We start from the raw sequence: 20,267 nt of genomic DNA on the forward strand, positions 1-20,267 counted from the left end.
GAGTCCGGAAATAGACCTACACACACAGCGATAAGCGATTTTTGACAAAGATGCAAAGGCAATTAAGTGGAGAAGGGACAGTCTTTTCAACAAGGTGCTAGAACAATTGGATATCCACATGTAAAAAAACAAAAACAAAAAACGGCTTGTCATGAGGATTATATGAGAAATATTTGTGAAGTTACTTCACAGAGCACCTCAGGTAGTATGTATATATTAGTTCCTTTCATTCTTGGATTCCAAATAAAACCATTTCTTTCCCTGCACCAGAAAATGCATAAAAATGAAAATCGGAGCATGGTAACGTGCTTTCAGGGACTGCTTCCTGCACTTTGAGTAAATTCTAATGCGTAATGGTCCTCCGTGGCTGCCACTGTCCTGGCCTTTCCCCCATCACACTCCATGGCCTTATTCACCTCCCCAGACTCAACAGTACCTTCCCTGCCACAGGGCCTTTTCACATGTTGGTCCCATGGCTGGGGAAGTTCTTGACACTCCAGGCCCTACAGATTGCTAATCCCTATTCATATCCTTCAGGTCCCAACTTAACAATCATTTCCTCAGAGAGGACTTTCCTTGTGCCACTCTCCCCACTACTTCTAACATGGGAGTCGGGGTCCCCTCCTACTGTGTTTAGACTCCTGTTTTTTCCCCTTAGAACACATCACCATTTAAATTCTATATTCGTCTGATCATGTTTGCTATTTTCCCCCAGCCACGCCAAAAGCTCCATCATAGATGGTGACCATGTTTGTTTCACCCACAGCTGTATTTTCAGTTTCTAACACAGTGACGTGTGCTAAATAAATATCTGTTGGATTAAATAAAGACATGCAATTTGCCTCCCAGGAAGAGGTTTCCCCTTCATCCATGAAGACTTAGTGGTCAAGCCCTGGGAGCTGGCTTCAGTCTTGGGCCTGGCTATTGCCAGTGCTAGAAAGCTGCGACAGTGGGGAATCCAAAGACTTGCTTTGTCAGGCTGTCTAGGACAAACCTCAGCTGCTTTTGTGGGCAAGCCTGAGGATCCTCATCTCCGCCCTCGGGCTTCTTTACTTCGAGGGCTGTCGTGGCCACTGCTATTGTCCCAGCCAAATTCCCTGGATCTCTTGTACAATCTGACTGGCAGATCCCTCTTCCAGCTGCTGGAGGTGCTTCAGCTAACGGCTCACACGTGCATCTTCTCAGAGGCGTGTCCTTGGAGCCCCTTGGAAGCCACCTGGCCTAAAGTTGCCTGGGAGTTACACGCACCCCTCGAGGTCTGTGACCAATGACAGCCCTCTTCCTTTCCTCCAGGTGGGACAAACTCTGGTGCGAGCTCCCTGTGGCATCAGGCTGAAGCTGACCTCTCCTGAACCCAACCTGGCGAGGCGCCTCCTCTGACCCACACTGCCTCTCCCTCACCATTCCTCTTCGGGGGCTCTTTTAGGAGGTGCGCGCACGAACCCCCAACCAGGCGTGGTGTCTGGGGACTCCACCTGAGACCAAGGCTGCAGGCTGCAGGGAGGGGATGGCCACGAGCTTTGAGCACGCAGCACAGGCCAGGCACCGTCTTAGGTACCAGCCGTATGCCAACCCTGAGGAGGAAACCAAAGCCCAGAGAAAACCTGGCCTCTGTTCAAGGTTGCCTCTCCGGGCGAGAGTGAAACCAGGACCCAGACTCACGGCAGACTCTGTCTCCCAAGTCCATGTCCTTCACTTGCCGCCCCACGTGTGTGTGTTGCGTGCGTGTGTGCAGACTCCCAGTCCTATCAGACAGGTCAGCTGTGCTGGTTAGAACAGGGGCTGCGGTGACCAAACTGGCTGAGCACAGGGATATTATCCCAAAGCAGACAGGGCTGTCTGCCGAGGCCGTCAGCTCTGCCCCTGAGGACATTCCAGAAGGAGCCAGGCGCCCACTCCAGAGGCGTGCTCTGGAAGGAGCTGCGTGATCCAGAGAAGGGTCAGCCCGTGCGACCTCTGAGGTCCACACAACGCACAGCTCTAGTGACTCTAGGTCCCCAGAATATGAGCCTTCAACTCAAGGTTAAAGAATGACACTGTCAATCACTCATTGGAGAGTAACTTACATCATCACCAGAGAGGGGAGAACTGAAACCCACCTGTCAGATCACAGCCTGAGAAAACTGGTGGATAACAAAAGAAGAGCCAGGACATGGAAGCAACCTAAGTGTCCATCGACAGATGAATGGATAAAGAAGATGTGGCACCTATATACAATGGAATATTACTCAGCCATAAAAAGAAACGAAACTGAGTTATTTGTAGTGAAGTGGATGGACCTAGAGTCTGTCATACAGAGTGAAGTAAGTCAGAAAGAGAAAAACAAATACCGTATGCTAACACATATGTATGGAATCTAAACAAAAAACAAAAAAAAATGGATCTGAAGAACCTAGGGGCAGGACAGGAATAAAGATGCAGACGTAGAAAATGGACGTGAGGACACGCGGAGGGGGAAGGGTAAGCTGGGACGAAGTGAGAGAGTGGCATGGACATATATACACTACCAAACGTAAAATAGATAGCTAGTGGGAAGCAGCCACATAGCACAGGGAGATCAGCTTGGTGCTTTGTGACCACCTAGAGGGGTGGGATAGGGAGGGTGGGAGGGAGAGGCAAGAGGGAGGGGATATGGGGATATATGTATACATATAGCCGATTCACTTTGTTATAGAGCAGCAACTAACACAACAATGTAGAGCAATTATACTCCAATAAAGATGTTAAAAAAACAAAAACAAAAACAAAGGGAAAACCGAATGTAGATGTTTTCCTCAATTAGCTTCTACTGAGAAAGCAATAAACAGGAAAGATCAGTGCTATATGTGCATTTTTATTTAACCATTTGGCGTGAGTCACAACCTTTCAGAGGAAATATGTCTCTTTTTTTAGTGAAACGAAAGGAAACTATTTTAATTTTCTTGATCACGCTGGGGTTTTTGCAATCAAGTTATTTTTAACCAAAGCATTACACAATATGACCATCACGTGAGAATATTACTGAAACCGAAATCATACCAGCAGGAAGCAATGACTCCATGTGTCTTTTCAAATGTCCTAAACTAACTCCAAATAATTTCATCTGCCTAAAAACAATGCTACTTATAGATTATTTTTGTTATAGTTTCCTCTTATACATGGAAGGCAAAAAAGGTCTTTATTTCTTGAGCATCAGAATTAGGACAAAAGATACCTCATTAAGAAATCAAGACTCTTGCAAACAAGTTCTAAAAAGCTGAAGCTGCTCATTTTTCAATAGTGTTGCTACATGATTACATTTTTAACATTTTGTTTCTTTGTTATTTTGATCTTGCTGAAATCTCTTAGTGTAAAACAGATGGGGTTGTATTATTTGATTGGATTGGGTTTTATTTGGCGGGGGATACGCCAGGATACAGCAATTCTCAATCTCTAGTTCACACTGGAATCACCAGGGCTGCTCTTACAAATACAGATGCCTGGGCTTGACCGCAACATAATCAAAAACAGAGAAATGTGGTGAAGCCCTGACATTAGAATTTTTAAAACATCCAATAAAACTCTGATGTGCATCAAGCTTGAGAACCCCTGTTTCAGGGGCTGGGAATTTAAAAAACTTATTTACAAAGCAGCTGTGTTTCAAGCGCCTCTTGGATGTTCCTCAGTTCAAGAAAAGCCAGGATACAAAAATGAGCATGTAGAGAACAGATCTTTAGGAGGTGATTTTAGCGTTTCAGAGAAATGCACCAGTGGTTCTTTGATATGGTTAAATCTTGGCGTGAATTTGAAGCAAGATTTAGAGTTCTCAAGTCTAATTCACACACCTCTACAATGGGATGGAAAATGTGTATGCTGACCTATTTAAGAACTTGAACCTCAGGCTCTCCCTTTCTCAGGACAGACTCATTGCTCTTGCTAGTTGGGAAAAGACTACTTGAGGCTGTGTGCCTCTCCGTCACTTCTCTTACAGAGGTGTGCTCCATGATGAATGGAAAACCCAATCGTTCAGTGCCATTCCTGGGCAGGCCTCTTGCAGGCTTGTAAAGCTGGGCACACTTAAGTTTTGGACCCTTTCCCAACAAGCTGTTACTCCGGACAACGCAGAACAGGTCCTGAGACAAGGGGAGGCAAGGACAGGAAGAGAAAAGAGTCTGGGTCTGGTGAGGGGATGGGTGCCCTGCCCTAGCTAGCTGCAGGGCCCGACTCCAAAGGAAGCCTCAGGAAACGCACGCACAGTGGCTGCACCAACCATCTAAGTCCTACATCTGGAAATGGATTCTGTGCCTTGAAGACGGCCAGAGACAGGCCTGAGCAGGCCAGGTCCGCGTCACAGCAGAATACATCCCAAGCTGGAGGACAAACTCCACCTCCCATCTCGGACGTGCCCTGCTTGTCCCCTGCCCTCGGCCATCCTAGCATCGCCCAGCTCCCTCTCTAGCTTCAGGCGCTGACCTGGACCCCTGCTCTCTCCCCATCTGAGCCCGCGCTCAGCCGTGGCGACCTTCCAGTGCCCTCCGCACAACACGGCCTTGGCCCCGGCTCTGGACTGTGGCTGGCTCTGCTCTGTCCGTGAAGACAGTGCAAAGTGGCAGGTCTGGCCCAAGACAGGGGGCGGTGGGCGGGACTCAGACATCACGCAGTGAATCAGGTCGCAACGAGGGCAGGCAAAGAGAGACGGAAGCCCAGGCTAGGAGCTGGAGGGAGCGTGAGAGGCAGGAACGAGATTGCCCATCCCGGTCGGGAGGGGTGACTGAATGCCAGGCCCCACCAGCTCTGAGAGGCTGCTCTGTATCCGGCCTTCGGGCAGACTTCACTCTCCTTCAGATGGATGCGGGCGAGCCTCGGCAGGTCCAGCCGGAAGGAAATGAAGAGGAGGGGAGAAGGGGCATGAAGCAGAGGAACCCGGAGAACACAGCCCTACCTCTGCTGAGGCTCAGATCTGAAGGGGCACCATGCATAGTCGGGGGAGGGGCGAGCAAAATCCACCCCACCCACTGGGCTGCAAGACCCAGTCCTGGGGTCGTGACGCTGTCGACTCACGCTGCAGGGTGACCCACAGCTATACAAAAGGAACAACACTGAGTCTCTTTGCTTCCCAGCACTGTACACTGAGCACATTCTGCATTGTAGCCAAGTTGATCATGAAAGCAGGCTGATGGGTCCAAAGGGATCCCCTGGGGTGCAAATGCATGACAGGAAGGGATGAGCTTTGTGACTTGATTCAACATGACAAGTCGGGGCCACTGAGGGGGTACCTCCAGCTCTCCCCGGTCCAACTCACTTCTGGTGGAAGAAAGCTGTCAGTGACAATCCAGGCAGCAACAAAAGGTCACCAAAGGCCCTAGATCATCAGCTTTTTAAACATAATTTGGGTAGAGATAGAACTAGGGTTAGTGGATCATCTCCCCCTGTTGGTTTTGCTGCCTAAACATCTCTTGAATCTCCGACTCCCTTCCACCTCCTGTACTGGGTTGAATAGTAGGTCCGCAGAATGCACATCTACACAGAAGTTGTGAATGTGACAATATTTGGAAATAGGGTCTTTGTAGCTATAACCAAGTTAAGATGAGGTCATACTCTATCAGGGTGGCTTCTAATTCAGTACATCTGGCATCCTCGTAAGAAGAGGGAACTTTGGACACGGAGACACACACGCCATGTGATGAGAAGGCAGAGATGGGAGTGATGTGTCTACAAGTCAAGGAACGTCAGGGATTGCTGGCCACCATCAGAAGCTGAGAGAGTCTCCCTCAGAGCCTACAGGAGGACTCGACCCTGCTGACATCTTGCTTCTGGACTTCTGACCTCCAGAACTGTGAGAGAGTAAATTCCTGTTGTTTTAAGCTGCCCAGTTTGTGGTAATTTGTGACTGCATCTCAAGGAAACTAAGACACCATCTTAAACCCTGCCTGCCATCACCGCCCCAGGATAATTCCCACACCCTCGTTACCTTGACTCCCCCCACCCAGGCTGGCTCCCACACAACATGTTCTCCACTCTGTAGCCGGAGTGAGCTTCTCACAAGCACCATGGATCCCGGAACTCCTCTGGTTGAAAACCTGCAGTGGCCTGGGTACTTACTGCTCTGGGACTGAGCATCTACTCTCCTCACCCTCCACTGTCTCCTCGGGCAACATTTAGCTCCCAGATGTCACTAAGCCTCATTCACTCACAAGAGCTCACTCCAACCTGCCCAGATGAGCCAGGTCCTATGTTATTTGTTCTCCATGCCCCCGCTGGACTTTTCCCCCTTAACACTTGTCACGGTGTGCTGTGTGTGTTACATGTGATTATTTCTTCGCTGTCTCTCTTCCCCACTAAACTTTAACCTCCAGGAGAGCCAGACTGCGTCAGTTTTGTTCATCACTATATCCCCAACACTCAGCACAAAGTGAGTTAGTACTCAGTAAATATGTGCTGGATGAATGAATGAATGAATGAATGAACCAAGAGAACAAAGAGAGAAAGAGAGTAAGCACATCTTCACCCCCCTCTCCTCCTCCTGAATGTGTGATGGATGATCTCAAGCACAGGGTGGGAAGGGCATCCTTTCGTAACTGGGCAAAACTCAGAAAGGTCAAAGTCTACCCACCTTCCCTTGTCAACAGTGCCAAAATCCTAAGACACGTTTTATAGGGGTAAGAAGAGAAATAAAGCAAGCAAGACAGATAGTTTGGAAAACCACTGATCCACATCAGTGTTTAAATATAATTTTCAGTTATTTAAAAGTGAATGAAATCTCCACAGTTCTCAAACACAACCATTAATACTATCCCGTATGTCCTGTCGTGCATGCTTCAACGCAGTCCTGTAGGGGGCATATTATTGTCTGCATCTACAGGTGAGGAAACTTAGCCCGGGGAGATTAAGTCATTCACCCAAAATAAAGGGCCATGAACCGAACTGTCACCAGGTCCATCTGACTCCAAGCGCGGGGATGCTTCCACGACCCCCAGCAGTCTCCCCTCGGCCCCCGTGCCCACCCCATCTCACCCCTCAGCCGCCCTGGTGAGCACACACGCAGGCTGGGGTGAGCTCTCTCTGCTCTCCCTGCTGGCAGGGAAGCTGGCCGTCCAGCCACAATCTGCGATGTGTGTGAAAACGATGCCCAGCTCCTTTATCCGCGGTGACACCAGAGTGATAATGAACCCAGCAACCCAAGCTGGAAATCTGTCCAGATTCATGAAATATCTTTCAACATAAAATATGTGAGAAAAACACAAACAGTTCAGCAGCAACAACATGCTATGTATGTAGCAAAGCAAAACAAGGCAAGTTGTATAAATATTTAACAATGAGAAAGAACTGAACTGGCGCCAGAGAAACATCTGGGATAACAGATCTAAGTAGGTTGCGGTTTCTAGTGGAAAAGTCACTAGGAAGACATGAAACTAACCAGCCCGTGATTCTCCGATTGCACTCCCACGTGCATTTACCAAGCACCTCTGGCGACCCAACTCTAAACGCTGTTTCCGGTGGCCTAAGTGTTTACTACACAACTGGGCAATTTCTAAGGAGCCTGAATCAAATAAACATGCTTTGCTTGCCACTAAAACACTTTATTTCTATTTCAAACAGCAGAAACCCAATAACAGTGTTAATAGTTGACTCAGATAAAATAAGGATTTTTTTTAGGGGGTGGGCCACATTTATCTACGTTACCTAATATGGCAAGAAAGGGACTGATGAATGCGTTTAGGAGTTGAGAGTCTGGCATTAGTCCAAAGACTAAGTGTGGCTATTCCAAAGAAAATAAGCCATAGATTTGCAAGTATGGTTTTCATGAAGTTACCTTCATGACTGACATTTGGAAACAGACTATATTTTTCCAGAGCTGATACCACAGGGGTGGACTTCATGGGACCCCTGGGGGACCAGTTATTGGCCTGACATTCTTCCCGGAAGGACCCAACTGCGTGGCTGAGTCCAACACAATTTCGTCCTCGCCCTCCTTTGCAAAGTGCTACGAAGGAGGCCCAGCTGCCTTGGGTGAGTGAGGCTGAATGCTGGCCACCGTCCGCTCTTTTCCCAGGCGGGCCTGCTGTCCTCTGTGGCGTCACGCGTAACTGGTTCGCTTCCGCTCCAGACCGGGTCTGCGAGGGCGCGGTGTGAGCCCACCCTCAGCTCCTTGCTCTCCTCGTCTTCTGCAGGGGAGGATGCCAACTGCCGACCCCGCAAACCTCCTCCCGACCCTGGCGGAGAGGCTGTCGCGTGTGGACTGCAGAGCGAGGTCCCAGGGCTGCAGGCTGCTCTGTGCGCGCCCGTGCCCCTGCCTGGCCAGCGAGTGCCCTGGGCGTCAAGCCTCCAAGGGCTGCTCCTCCAACTGCTCTCCCCAAAGGTCTGGCCTCGGGCCCGAGAGCTGGGCAAATCCAAGCCGGGCAGCAGAGGTTGCTGGGGCCAATCCCACCACTTCCTGCCGGTCCCAGCAGTCGAAGGATGTCCCCGACCCCAGCAGCTGCAAGACCCCAACCCCAACTTGCTAAATTCTTTAGTTCAGGGCTTCTCAATCTAGAACGTGCATATAAATCCCTTGGGGATCTCATTAAAATGTAGCTCCTGAGTCAGCAGGCCCAGGGGGCCTGTGATTTCTAAGATGGTCCTAGGAGATGCAGGTGCAGCCCGGGTTCATAGCCACTAAAGTGGTAAAGACGTGCTATAAGAATGTAAGAGAGTTTGTTAGAGTTATTAATAGTTCACTGTTAGGGTTGAGTGAGAAAATAAAAGCAAAGCGTGCGATGGGTCCCACAGGCGTCCCCTCTCGCGGACGAGCAGGGAGACCGCACAGCAGATGCCGCATCTTTAACCTCTCCCAGAAACAGCGTGATGACAGGTCAGCCGGCAGAGCTGGCTGAGCACGGCTTCCTGGTGAGCTGCTATCTGTGCCCGGACCACGGCCCGGCCAAATCCTGTGATCCAAGGCTGGAAGTATCTCTGGACTTCAGCGAAGCTCTCGGGGAGATAGGCAAGCTTAATCACAGCTGATTGGGACATGTGAATCATGCACAGGAGCTTTCCGGCCAAAGGCCTCAGGGACCGACCTGGCTGGGGCTCTCCCCAAATTATCACAAATAATTTGGAACAACTGAGAAATGGGGGTCCATTCATTCAACAACAGCTGGAAACTCCTGTCGGTGATTGGGAAGGAGAGGCTGCATCCCAAATGACCTTTCTATGGCCATGCAAAACAGGTATTTGTTGAATGAATGAATAAATGTTTTTTTAAAAAGTAGTGACTGGATAAAGAAAGAGGGGGAAAGAGGAAAGAAGGAAGGAAAAGAAAGGAAGAAAGGGAGGGAGGAAGGAAGGAAGGGAGGAAGGGAGGAAGAAAGAAAGGAAGGAAGAGAGGAAAGTAAAAAGAAAAAAAGCCACGAAAGAGCACAAGGAACTTTCTGGAGGTGAAGGATGCCAAGGCCACCATCCAGTGTCCACTCCAGGGACGTTTCTGTCCAAATGTGGTTCACTCTGCCCCTTTAAACACTGCCAGACACATTAAGACTTCCCACAGACAGAAGTGTCCATCCAACCCTGGTGAGCCCACTAGCTAAACCCTTGACCCAGAGCCTGACCTGCCCTTGACCATCACTTCCCCCACCAACTGCCCCAGCTGGGTCTCCTGACTGGTTTCAAAAAGCCACATCCTGTGTTCAAACACTGAAGTCTGGAAAAAGACAGCTCTTTCCACAGAAGGTGATTTCAGCTGTCAAACCAACACTTCCTGGCTGCTTTATTTCCCTTTCACATCCCTCCCAGATGTTTAACTTTACAAGGTGTGTTCCCAAGGATTTCTACAGGGAATTCTCTAATTCACCCCAGGCTGGGGGATGGCAGAGCACATCTTTCTTTGCGTCTGTTTCAGCACCGTTGTTTTACAAGTACGGTCACGTGTCACCATTTCAAGAGACACAGAGATAAGCACAATGTAGACTCTGTCCTCACACCTTAATCCTTTATCTTCTCCCTCCTTTTCATGTATTGTTGATAACCAACACTGAGAAAATGACTATTATCGTTCAGAAACAGTGGTACTGCTGTCACTTTTGACAACATCTGATTCAGTCTTATCATAGGTGTTATGGACTGGACTGTGTCCCCGTCAAATTGATATCTTGAAATCTTAGCCCCCCAGAACCTCAGAATGTGACTGTATTTGGACACAGGGCCTTTAAGGAGGTGAATCAAGTCATATAAAGTCAAAAGAGTACGGTCCTAATCCAATAGGTCTGGTGTCCCTATAAGAAGAAAGAGGGAGTGGGACTTCCCTGGTGGCGCAGTGGTTAAGAACCCACCTGCCAACTCAGGGGACACAGGTTCGAGCCCTGGTCCAGGAAGATCCCACATGTCGCGGAGCAACTAAGCCTGTGCACCACAACTACTGAGCCTGCGCTCTACAGCCTGCAAGCCACAACTACTGAGCCCACGCGCCTAGACCCCGTGCTCCGCAACAAGAGAAGCCACCGCAATGAGAAGCCTGCGCACCACAACGAACAGCTGTCCCTGCCTGCCACAACTAGAGAAAGCCCGCACGCAGCAACGAAGACCCAACGCAGCCAAAAATAAATAAATAAAGAGGGAGAGACACCAGGGATGTGTGGACACAGAGGAAAGTCCATGTGAGCACAGAGTGAGAAGGCGGCCGTCTACAGGCCTGGGAGAGAAGTCTCACCAGAAACCAAACCTGTCAACACCTTGATCTTGGACTTTCAGCCTCCAAAACTGTGAGAAAATAAATGTCAGCTGTTTATGCCACTCAGTCTGTGCTATTTTGTTATGGCAGCCCTAGCAGACTACTACAATGAGCAAAGCACTGCCTCATTTGCTCACCAGGCTTCTGCTGAATGCCTACTGCATGCCAAGCACTGAGTAAGGCTCTGCAGGCAGACACAGAAGTGAATGAGAATCCAGCAGCTCTCAGTGTGGCAGGAAGAACACCACTGCACAAACAGATCTATCATAAAGTGGAATGCAAGTATTATGGTATAAGTCAGCTCTACTATAACACTTGCTTTGAAAATGCAAATCTGTTCCAATGCCATTGATACACTGGGGGACAATTTGAGCAGAATGTGAATTTTGTGTTTGCTTATGCATGATTTCATCTGCAAGAAATACTAGATGAACACAGAAAACTGCACCCAGCTGAACTGAGTCACATAGGAATTCACAAAATGCACACACTCAGGCACACAGCAGCCGCCTCAATTTACCGTGTGTGTTATGAGACATACCTGTCCAACATCTGGTGTTACAGTTTTTGATTTCTGCCTGATTTCACATGACTGTCCTTGCACCATTTCACAGGAACACCGAAGTGGCAGCCCTTCTGAGGCTCACTTCCACAAGTAAACTTCAAGTCAGTTTCAAGGTCAAGTGCCATATTTATGGTAATATTTATAAATTTCTTAACCATTGAATGTGTCAAGCTGTGCTCCCATTTTTATCAGGTTCCTAGTTTTGTTCTTACTGGTCACTGACAAATTTTTGAGTGTTGTGTTCCTAGCCACTTTCTCCCGCTAAGCTCTGTGGGTTTTGTTTCATCATTCTGTTTATTGCAGTGATTTTTATGACATGTATTTTGTGTTAGAGCAGAGCTGACTGTATTTAAACGTCTCAATGAGAAATTTCATTTCTGGTACGTAAGGTCTGGGAAATCAGTGCCTATAATCAGGTTCACAAATAATCATGCACTTGAGGCATAACCCTCATTTCAGAGCATGTGGTTGTGACTAATGTGTCAACAGTGCTTCCTAGTGGTGACATGCCCTAATTGCAGGTAAAATATAGGAAAAAATGATGTATTAAAAATGAAGTTTTAAAAATTACAGGATGAATGAAGCTATTACACAAGCTGAGTCAAACATGTCCCTCACCTGTAGGCAATTTTTTCTGACCTCCAGCTTCCTGATATGTTTAATGAAAGAAATTTTTCTCCAGGGAAAAGTCTTGAGAGAGAGAGAGAGCTACACTGACCTGTCATTGAGTTTTCTGAGGTGCACAGCTGCTCTCTCAGCTTCTCCACATCGTCAGGATGCACCTGTTCATAGAGGGTGCTCCCAAACCACTCTGACTGGGGCTGGTTCAGCACAGGGGTAACGGAGTCAGACACATAAATCACTCTCCCCGTCTCAGCCGCCACTACAAACAGAAATCCATCAGCCGCTTCAAGGATGAGATGCTTCAGTTCCTGGGAAGAAAAAATCATGATTAGGACCAAGCACAGACAAACCCAGGCCAATTAAATAGTCTTATTAGCAACCTTCAACTTTTATTCAGAAATTCATTGTGATACACAAAGAGTTTTGGGGCTTTTTTTGGTTTGTTTTTGGAAAATAAAAATGCACGAAGCTTATACTAGCCCTAAGATACAGCTACTCCAAACACTGTTAACCCTGTCTTAACCAGCCCTCTCTTAGGGAGAGAGGAAATTTCCAGCCCAGGGGAATGAGAGAGCAAGAAGTGATCACCAGGAGGTGTTGGGTTGCCAGAGATGTGAATGGCCTCACCTACATATTCAAACTGCAGTCATGTCATTGGAGCAGAAGGGGCTCATGGAAGGGAAGGAGGGACCATGGGAAAGTGGGAGGAGAGAAGGAAAGGCACCAGGTGTCTCCCCAGCCACCACCTGCCACACTCAGAGTGCACTCATTCTTCTTCTCTTCCTTCCTTTCTGAGCTGAATGCTGGCGGCGGATTTAAGAGTATCACCTTACATCTGCATGTCTGTCAAGCTTCCAGGACTCCTTGACAGCCAACATCTCAACAGACTCTCAGAGTAATCCCAGAAGGTGGCAGGGCACCTAGCATTGTCCATGTCACTTTACGGTGAGAAGAGAGGTTGACTGCACCAGCCCTGGAGTCACACTCACACAGCTCATGACTGTCAGTGAAGGCAGGAAGGAAGCTGCTTGGGATCAATGAATGGGCGGCAGGAAGCCTGGCCATCATCCCGAGAGGGACACAGAGGGGGCAAAGTCAACTCTGTTAAAACGTCTTCTCTTTGCAGGGCCTGCAGGCAGCTCAGGTGTGGCTACCCACCCTGTCATTCTCACATCAAGCTCAGGAGCCCTTTCCTGCTGAATGAAAGGAGCTCCGTTCCTGCAGGAGTTGGAGGGCTATCTCTTCCCCGTGTGCTGGAGTCCACAGCCACCTCTCTAACAACCTCACACACTGCTCAGGGCCCAAAGAACAAAGCGATCCTTCCAGTCAGCGGTTGGCAAACACTTTTTGCTGGGAATCCTTTGTTCACGCGTAATCTTAGGCGGAATCCCCGCTGTAACACAGAGTAAGGGCCATCTGCATGGAGGCAAAAGACGTGGAGTCTAGAGCATCTGGTCCCACCCTCAGTGCCCGTCCCGAGGGGGCTCCAAAAGCCCAAAAATTAGAAAATGTGAGTCTGCTGGGGAGCAGAAACTGGGGAGATTTGCCAGTGTCTCTGAGCCCTTGGCTGAGTCAGAACTGTAACATCCTCTGTCTGGGAATCTAGGGCGGAAGCAGGCTGTACAAGCATTTTTTTAAGGAAAAGTTGATTTTGTCCATTTCTTTTGCTTGGCACTTCTGCTGTTCCATGTCTCTTAGATGCTTACTCAGTTCAGAAGACTGGGTCAGCGGTTTTACTTTCAGTATGGAGAAGATCTTCCCAACAGGAAGGACTGTAAAAAATGAAACAGGTTGTCTGGGAAAGTAGAGAATTCTCTGTCTCTGGAGGAGAGGAAGTGGACGCTGATGAGTCCACATAGGTTTTCACAGTTTCAGCCCTTTTGCAAGGACTGTGGGAAGGGCTTATGGAACAGAGCCTCATCCTCATCACGGGCCCCTCTTTCTACACCCTCCTCCCCGGTTTTTGTCTTCTGGGAGCACATCACTCATTACCAAGGTCCTGTGCCCTGAATCCAGAATGAGCCTTGCCTCTATTCTCCAGTTAAACCAACAGTTAGGTCTAAAGGCACGGATTGTGGCATAAAAGGAGACCATCAACTATGGCCCTTCCACTTCACTGTGCAAGTCTGGGCTCCCTACTGAACATCTTCGGCTTCCGTTTTTTCACACATTTTTTTTCAGTGAGATTTTGTGAGGTTCAGTGAGATCCTACACGTGAAGGACTTAGTAAGGGCTTGGCACACAGTAGGCGCTTAACACATGTAGCTGTTGTTGTCATCAACAACCTACCTGGGAACCGAGAGAGAAAGATGGGGAGGACTCATGTAACTTGCATAACTGCCTTCTCTCTTCTCTTCACTTTCTTAATCCTCAGTCGTTTACAGGTAAAGAGATTAATGTCAAATATGGACCCTGGCAGGTCCATGTAAGGATTAAAGAAATGCAGAGAGAAAGCTTTTCACGACCCTAGTGGTCAGGAGGTGCCTAATGCATTTCTGTCTGCTCACCTGCCAGCTCTCCATCCTTCATTCCACTGCAGCCCCGTGTTAAACCTTCTCCTCTGCTGCCCCCTGACCTGTCTCCACAACCCTGCCAGGTGGGAGCTATCACTGTGGTCCTTTTGCAGAGGTGCAAAGAGGCTGGGCGCTGTGCCCTGCACCACTGGGCCCCGTGGCCTCCCAGCGAGGGTCACTCCGCTGCCACACCTCCTCACACCTCGAGGTGAGGAACACGTGGGCCCTGAGACGACCCAAGCCCTTGCTAAAATGCCTGCCACACAGGAATACACGTTAGCTCCTCTCCCCTTGCTCTTTTTCTAAACCTAAGTCCTGTGACGTGAACAGATTTCTCGTACTGGCAGAATAAACGATTCTGTCTCTGGACACGCCTTCCTCACCTGTTCCTCCAAGGCTCTGTGCTCACTGGTCTGCTCCTGTCGAATCCCTTCCTCTCCCCTGTTTCTGTGCATCTGCTGGGGCTCCTTCACAGCCTGTCAGGGCCAGCTGTCTCCCGAGAAGCCCCTGACGAGACCTAACACTTCCTACCCGCCTCCCCGACAGCACATCACTTTCCTTTCCCCTGCCTGCACCATATACAAAGTGTTCTCAAGTCCATCATCTCCTTTATCCTGCAGTACCCCTCAGAGTCAGGAAGGCAGAAAGCTCATGTTCATCCACAGATGAGCAAACAGAAGCTGAGAGCATCTGATGATTTGAGCTACTACTGACCAGCATGGAGAAGAACCAGGACCCAGAACACAGGCCTTCCAGCGCAGAGAACGGTCAAGTTACAAAATACTTCCCAGTAACCATTTCCTGGGTTTGCCCTTCCCAACTATGCAGCTACTAGTACAGCTGTTAAATATATGGCTTTGGGGTCTGACCAACCTGTGTCAACTCCTGGCCCCACCACTGAGCAGGGGACTGACGCTTTCTAAGCCTGCACTTGCTCATCTCTAAAGCAGGGATGAATTACAGCGGCTTCCTCCTCAGGCTAGAATAAGGATTGAATGAAATCCTGCACAGAAAGATCTGACTTTGACCCGGCTCAGGGCAGAGGCCTAAGTGCTGGCTGTTAGGATCCTTGCCACTATGATTGATCACCATCATGATCACCACTGCTATTCTACCACAGAAGAACTGTGGTTTTGCTTGGCTTTTTCCTGTGTTAGCATGCTAAGCACAATGTCTTTTTTTGAGTGATGCCTTATTAAGGTACATGGGAAATTAAAAAAGCAGAGGATGCAAAATCAGACAAACACCCCCCGGAAGGGCGTTTCCTAGTGAAGAATGGAGATAAAATTCCCTGGTTTCGTCCCTACCTCAGCCTTTAACCCTGTTTGCCCACATAGCTTATCTCATCTTGGCGATGCTGTCATTCTCTCCCCTTCCAATGATGCCATTACCCGGGGAGAAAAGCACGCAGACGAGGGACGAACGGGGTACCTGCTCCGTCAGGAACGAAGGCTTGTAGGCGCCATCTGTGGACTTGTTCCCGGTGCCCCGCATGGACTTCATGTGCGAGACGGCCATGCGCAGGATGGTGAGCTTGTCCGGCTTCCGGGCCAGCGCGCTGCACGTGGGGACCATGTCGGAGAGCTCGGTGATGTACTGGGTCATCTTGTTCCGCCGCCTCCTTTCAATCTCACTGTGGTTCTCTCTTCCCGAAAGCACGAGTTCAGGAGGGGGGGAAAGAGAAGGATCAGGCTGGGGGATACTGTCTGACGGCGTAAAACGGCATGTACATCGTTAACGCCGAGTAACCAAAAGACTAGCTCATAATGGCTAATTCAGTGGCTTTGAACACATCTTGGGCAGAGCAGCTCCCCGACACATTAGCAAGTTTCTTTCTCAGGGGGTGGGGTGGGGACAGGCTTCTACAGATGCCACAGACTCACCTCTAAATATGTACTCAAAGCTTCCCACTGCTCCCCTGTGTACCTAAGTACTTTTTAATAAGCATAAAGAATGAAGACACTATCCTTCAGGCATCCAAAGTGAACTCAACATGCTTTCCATGTGCACCCACGGATCTGTTCATGCTAGGTGTGCACACACACACACACACACACACATGCACACACACTGAATGTAGTTACCATCTGCTCAAATACGTGGTTTACTTTGACCCCCAGTGAGAAACATGTCTAGCCTTGCCATTCTTGGTGTCACTGAACAGACAGCCACGCCACAGGCCTACGTCACATCAAGCTGTGAACGAGCCTTCGCACTATGCGCAGCACATTTTCTGCAGCTTAGTAACAGAACAGGTGCACCCCGCTCACTAAACAACAGAGAGCCAATTAAAAAACCCAGCGCTGCCAGGAATTCTGAAAGCAACCTTCGCTGACGTGTTAAGATGCAAAACTAGCAAAAAGGATGATAGACTGTTTCTGTCTCAAGATTATCACCTCTAGGCTTGAAAGGGAGTAACAGCCAACCCAGTTCAACGACACTGAGACAAAGCTGTCACTCTGGATAAAAGAACTGTCTAAAAGCACATCACACGTCCGTTGTAGGATTTAGGGTTTCACAGGTGCTCAAAGTATGAGGGTGACGCTACGAGCAAGAAAGGAACCAGCCCAGGCGAGGCTGCCTCACACACCGCATGTATCCATGGGGCTTCGCACCCCACCCTCCCAGGCTGGGGCAGACGCCAGGCAGGCCTGATTACAGGCAGGTGTCACGTGAACACGCAAACCAACCAAGGGGGACGAGCTAAGCTGGGCGGCCTGGTGAGCACCTTCTATACAAAAAGCACTGAGCCAGGCGCACAAAGGGGAGGGGACGAAGGAACCAGGGAATGTCCCGCTCCTGTCCTAAAGCAGCTAAGCACCAGTTAGGATGGTAAAACATCACCTTGCATAGTAGAAATGAAGGCAGAATGTGATTAAATGCTCCCGGAGGCACATGGAAAGTAAAGACCCCAGGACAGAATGAGAGAGGAGAAGGGGAGGTGCTCCTGGGGGCGACAGGGACTGGAAGGGGTGGGGGAGGAGCTGGGAGGGAGCTGGCCCTGATCTGGCAGCAGGTAAAGGGGGCGTATTCTGGGAGGAGGGTCAGCAGGATCAAAGAAAGGGCTGGAATTGGGATGAAGCCTTTGTGGGCAGGAGCAGACAGGCCCTGGTGCAGGGGCAGCCCTGGGGCTTGGAGGAGAGGGCCGAGGAACCAGGAGCGTGAGACGTTGGGCTGGTAACAGGGCCTGGGTCTCCCATGCCCCTCAGCTGGCTTCTGGGGAGAGGTTCGGAGGTGGGTGAGTCCTGCGGGGAGGCAGGAGGAGAGGGCGGCTGAGGCCAGCAAGGGGACTGCTGGGGCAAGGTCTCCCCTCCCGCCCATAGTGAGGACCCTTGGGAGCACAGGAAACAGTCAGCGGCAGCCCAGGTGCTCCTGCACCACGGGGCAAGGGAGGATGCCCGCTGTTCAGGAGAAACGGCTCTCGGCTCTCAGGTTACTGGGCAGGGGCTTGTATACTGTGCAGAGAGAAAAGACAACCAAGCAGAGGGGGTCCATCACAGAGACGGGGGGAGTGGGTAGAAGGGGGCATTTGGTCAGGGGACTCCTGTGTGCCCCAGTCTTCACCACCATCACCCACTTGTGCCCTCCGCACACACCTGTCACAGGCGGCCTGGAGGCGCTGGCCCACTGTGCGCTGTGCATCGGGAGGGCCTGGGTGAGCTTGCTCGAGGGCGTGCTCTCCACCCTGCCAGCCCGCACCTCATCGAGGCAGACAGGGGCGGAGATGGTGCGCAGAGAACGCTGCCTGGGACTGCTGAAGGGTGTGTCGGACAGGAACTATGGCCATGCAGGAACAGTATATTATGATGTGGGATGCACATCCCTGCCGGGGGGCCCTGGACATGCTTCCCCATATCTCCTGCTCAGAGACACTCCCGAACCCTAACTTGCTCCTACGGCTTGCAGTCTAAGTTCCATCTCCTCAGCTTGATTTTTAGGACCCCCCCCTGCACCCCAAGTCAGGGCCCACCCACTTTTCCGCCCTCTGTTCCAGCGGGCATTCAGCTCCTCCACTCCCCTCACAGCACAGGAACGCGCTGTCCCCTCTTCCTCATCTTCAGGGCAGCCCACGGTGAAGTGCTTCTTCCCCTCACACTCAGTCTGCGTCGGATCTTTTCTAAATACCTCCCGGTTCTCTTCTACCTTCTCCCGGCCCACGCCCACCGGCTGGCACCACTCCTCACCCCCTCACCTCGGTGCCACCAGCCTCCGCAGTCTGGTCACCTCTCTCATCTCCTCGCCCTCAGTTTAGTCTGCATGCTGTGACTGGGCAGATATTTCTAAAGACGCAAACCCAGCCCTTCCCTTTCCATCCCTTCAGTGATGCCCCAAACCCACAGGGCCAAGTCCAAGCCCCTGGCTAGTTACCACAGCAACCGCGCCAAGACTGGACCAGGGCACGCCTGCTTCTGATCCTATTTCCAAAAGAGCCACAGACCATCTCGCTTTGTAAACGTCTGGGGGGAAGAGTCTTTGTGAAGTTCTTAAACGTGGATCTAAAGCAATTTCATCACAGCACTGGATAAACCCAACTCATGAGATCAGGTGCTTGACGGAGACACGAGGGCAACTGTTTAAAACCGACTGTATTGACTGACCAGTGCAGAAAATGCTCCGATCATTTCACGAAATAAGACTGGGTTACCAACAGAAGGTCAAAATGACGAAGAGCTGCCAGTTATCTAGCAACAAGATAAATGAGTGTAGCTACCGAATCTATTAAAATATGTATATGTCTATTCATATACATGTATGTATATATAGTTCCATTTTGAAAGATCACGGAGGCAAGAAAAAGGAAAAACACCCTCTTGTGAAAACAGAAGGAAGTGTCCCCAGGACCAAGGCCACCTCCTCCACAGGGTGTGGGCCGATGCGGGGTCTGCTTGGAGGAACTGCAGGGGCAGCCTGTGACCTTGGCATCTGAGTTTCGTGTGCCCCACGTGCAGCATCAATAAAGCAATGAGCCCCTCTGTACGTGGGCACAGGGGCAAGGGCTTTGCAGCAATGACAGCTGAGAACGCAGGCACAGCCGTCGGCTGTAACACCTCTGCTGGGACAAGAGGGCCCCCAGCCTGGCCCAGGAACACGGCTGCAGAAACTAAGGGCAAGAAAGAGGAAGTGCAGCTGCACGCTGCCTTGGGTTTCTCTTCCAACTCGGCTCCCAAGGGTGACCTCCTAAGGGTAATGGGAGAAGTGAGATACACGTCCATCCTGATTAAATACAAAATAGGGGTGCTTTGGAAATCTCAGTAAAGATCTTCCTTCAACTCTGCGGATGGCAGCTGAGTCTCCCATCTCTGGTGGGAAGGGAACGACAGACCTGCACAGGCAGACGGACAGGACAGCTCCACGCTGGGGCCAGGTCTCCCGGTCACCACAGACTCGAGACACCTGGGGCACCTCAGGGTCTGAGTGCTGGGGGCGGGCAGGCAGGACAGACGCTGACAGACCAGCAGAGGCAACAGAGAGTGGGCCGGCAAGGACACAATCCCTGTGTACAGCGAGTCCCCTACATACAAACCTTCAAGTTTCGAACTTTCAAAGATGCGAACGTGCATCTGATTCCAGCAAGGAACGAGAACCTGTGCCAGCGACGTCAGGCGTGAGTGACACTGCAGCTTGCCCTCTGTCTCCTATTGCTGACGATCCTTCAGCTCTACCATCTCCCACCTCCTCTCCCTCCTCCAGTCACTAACTCTTCTTGCCTGTTCACTCCATGCCAGCCCCTGGATGCCAGCTGTTGTACTGTACTACTGTACTTCTCAAGGTACTGTACTGTAAGATTAAAAATGTTTTCTTTATTATTTGTGTGTGTTTGTTTTTATGTATTATTTGTGTGAAAAGTATTATAAACCTATTCCACTGCAGTACTAGAGAGCCGACTGTGTTAGTTGTGGGA

General features: G+C 50.1%; 1 protein-coding gene across 10 annotated transcripts in view; it reads right to left on the reverse strand.

Moving 5' to 3' along the window:
* Positions 1 to 20,267, reverse strand: part of ARNT2 (aryl hydrocarbon receptor nuclear translocator 2) — a 201,601-nt gene that overhangs the window by 112,253 nt on the left and 69,081 nt on the right. For all 10 annotated transcript variants that reach the window (XM_082388503.1, XM_082388504.1, XM_082388505.1 and 7 more), the window contains 2 exons: positions 15,797 to 16,010; positions 11,947 to 12,160 (listed from right to left, as the gene is read on the reverse strand). In XM_082388503.1, the coding sequence (XP_082244629.1) occupies positions 11,947 to 12,160; positions 15,797 to 16,010 (428 nt within the window). The remainder of the gene's footprint in view (positions 1 to 11,946; positions 12,161 to 15,796; positions 16,011 to 20,267) is intronic.

Source organism: Balaenoptera borealis (genome assembly GCF_965194805.1).
Source record: "Balaenoptera borealis genome assembly, chromosome: 3".
Taxonomy (NCBI): domain Eukaryota; kingdom Metazoa; phylum Chordata; class Mammalia; order Artiodactyla; family Balaenopteridae; genus Balaenoptera; species Balaenoptera borealis.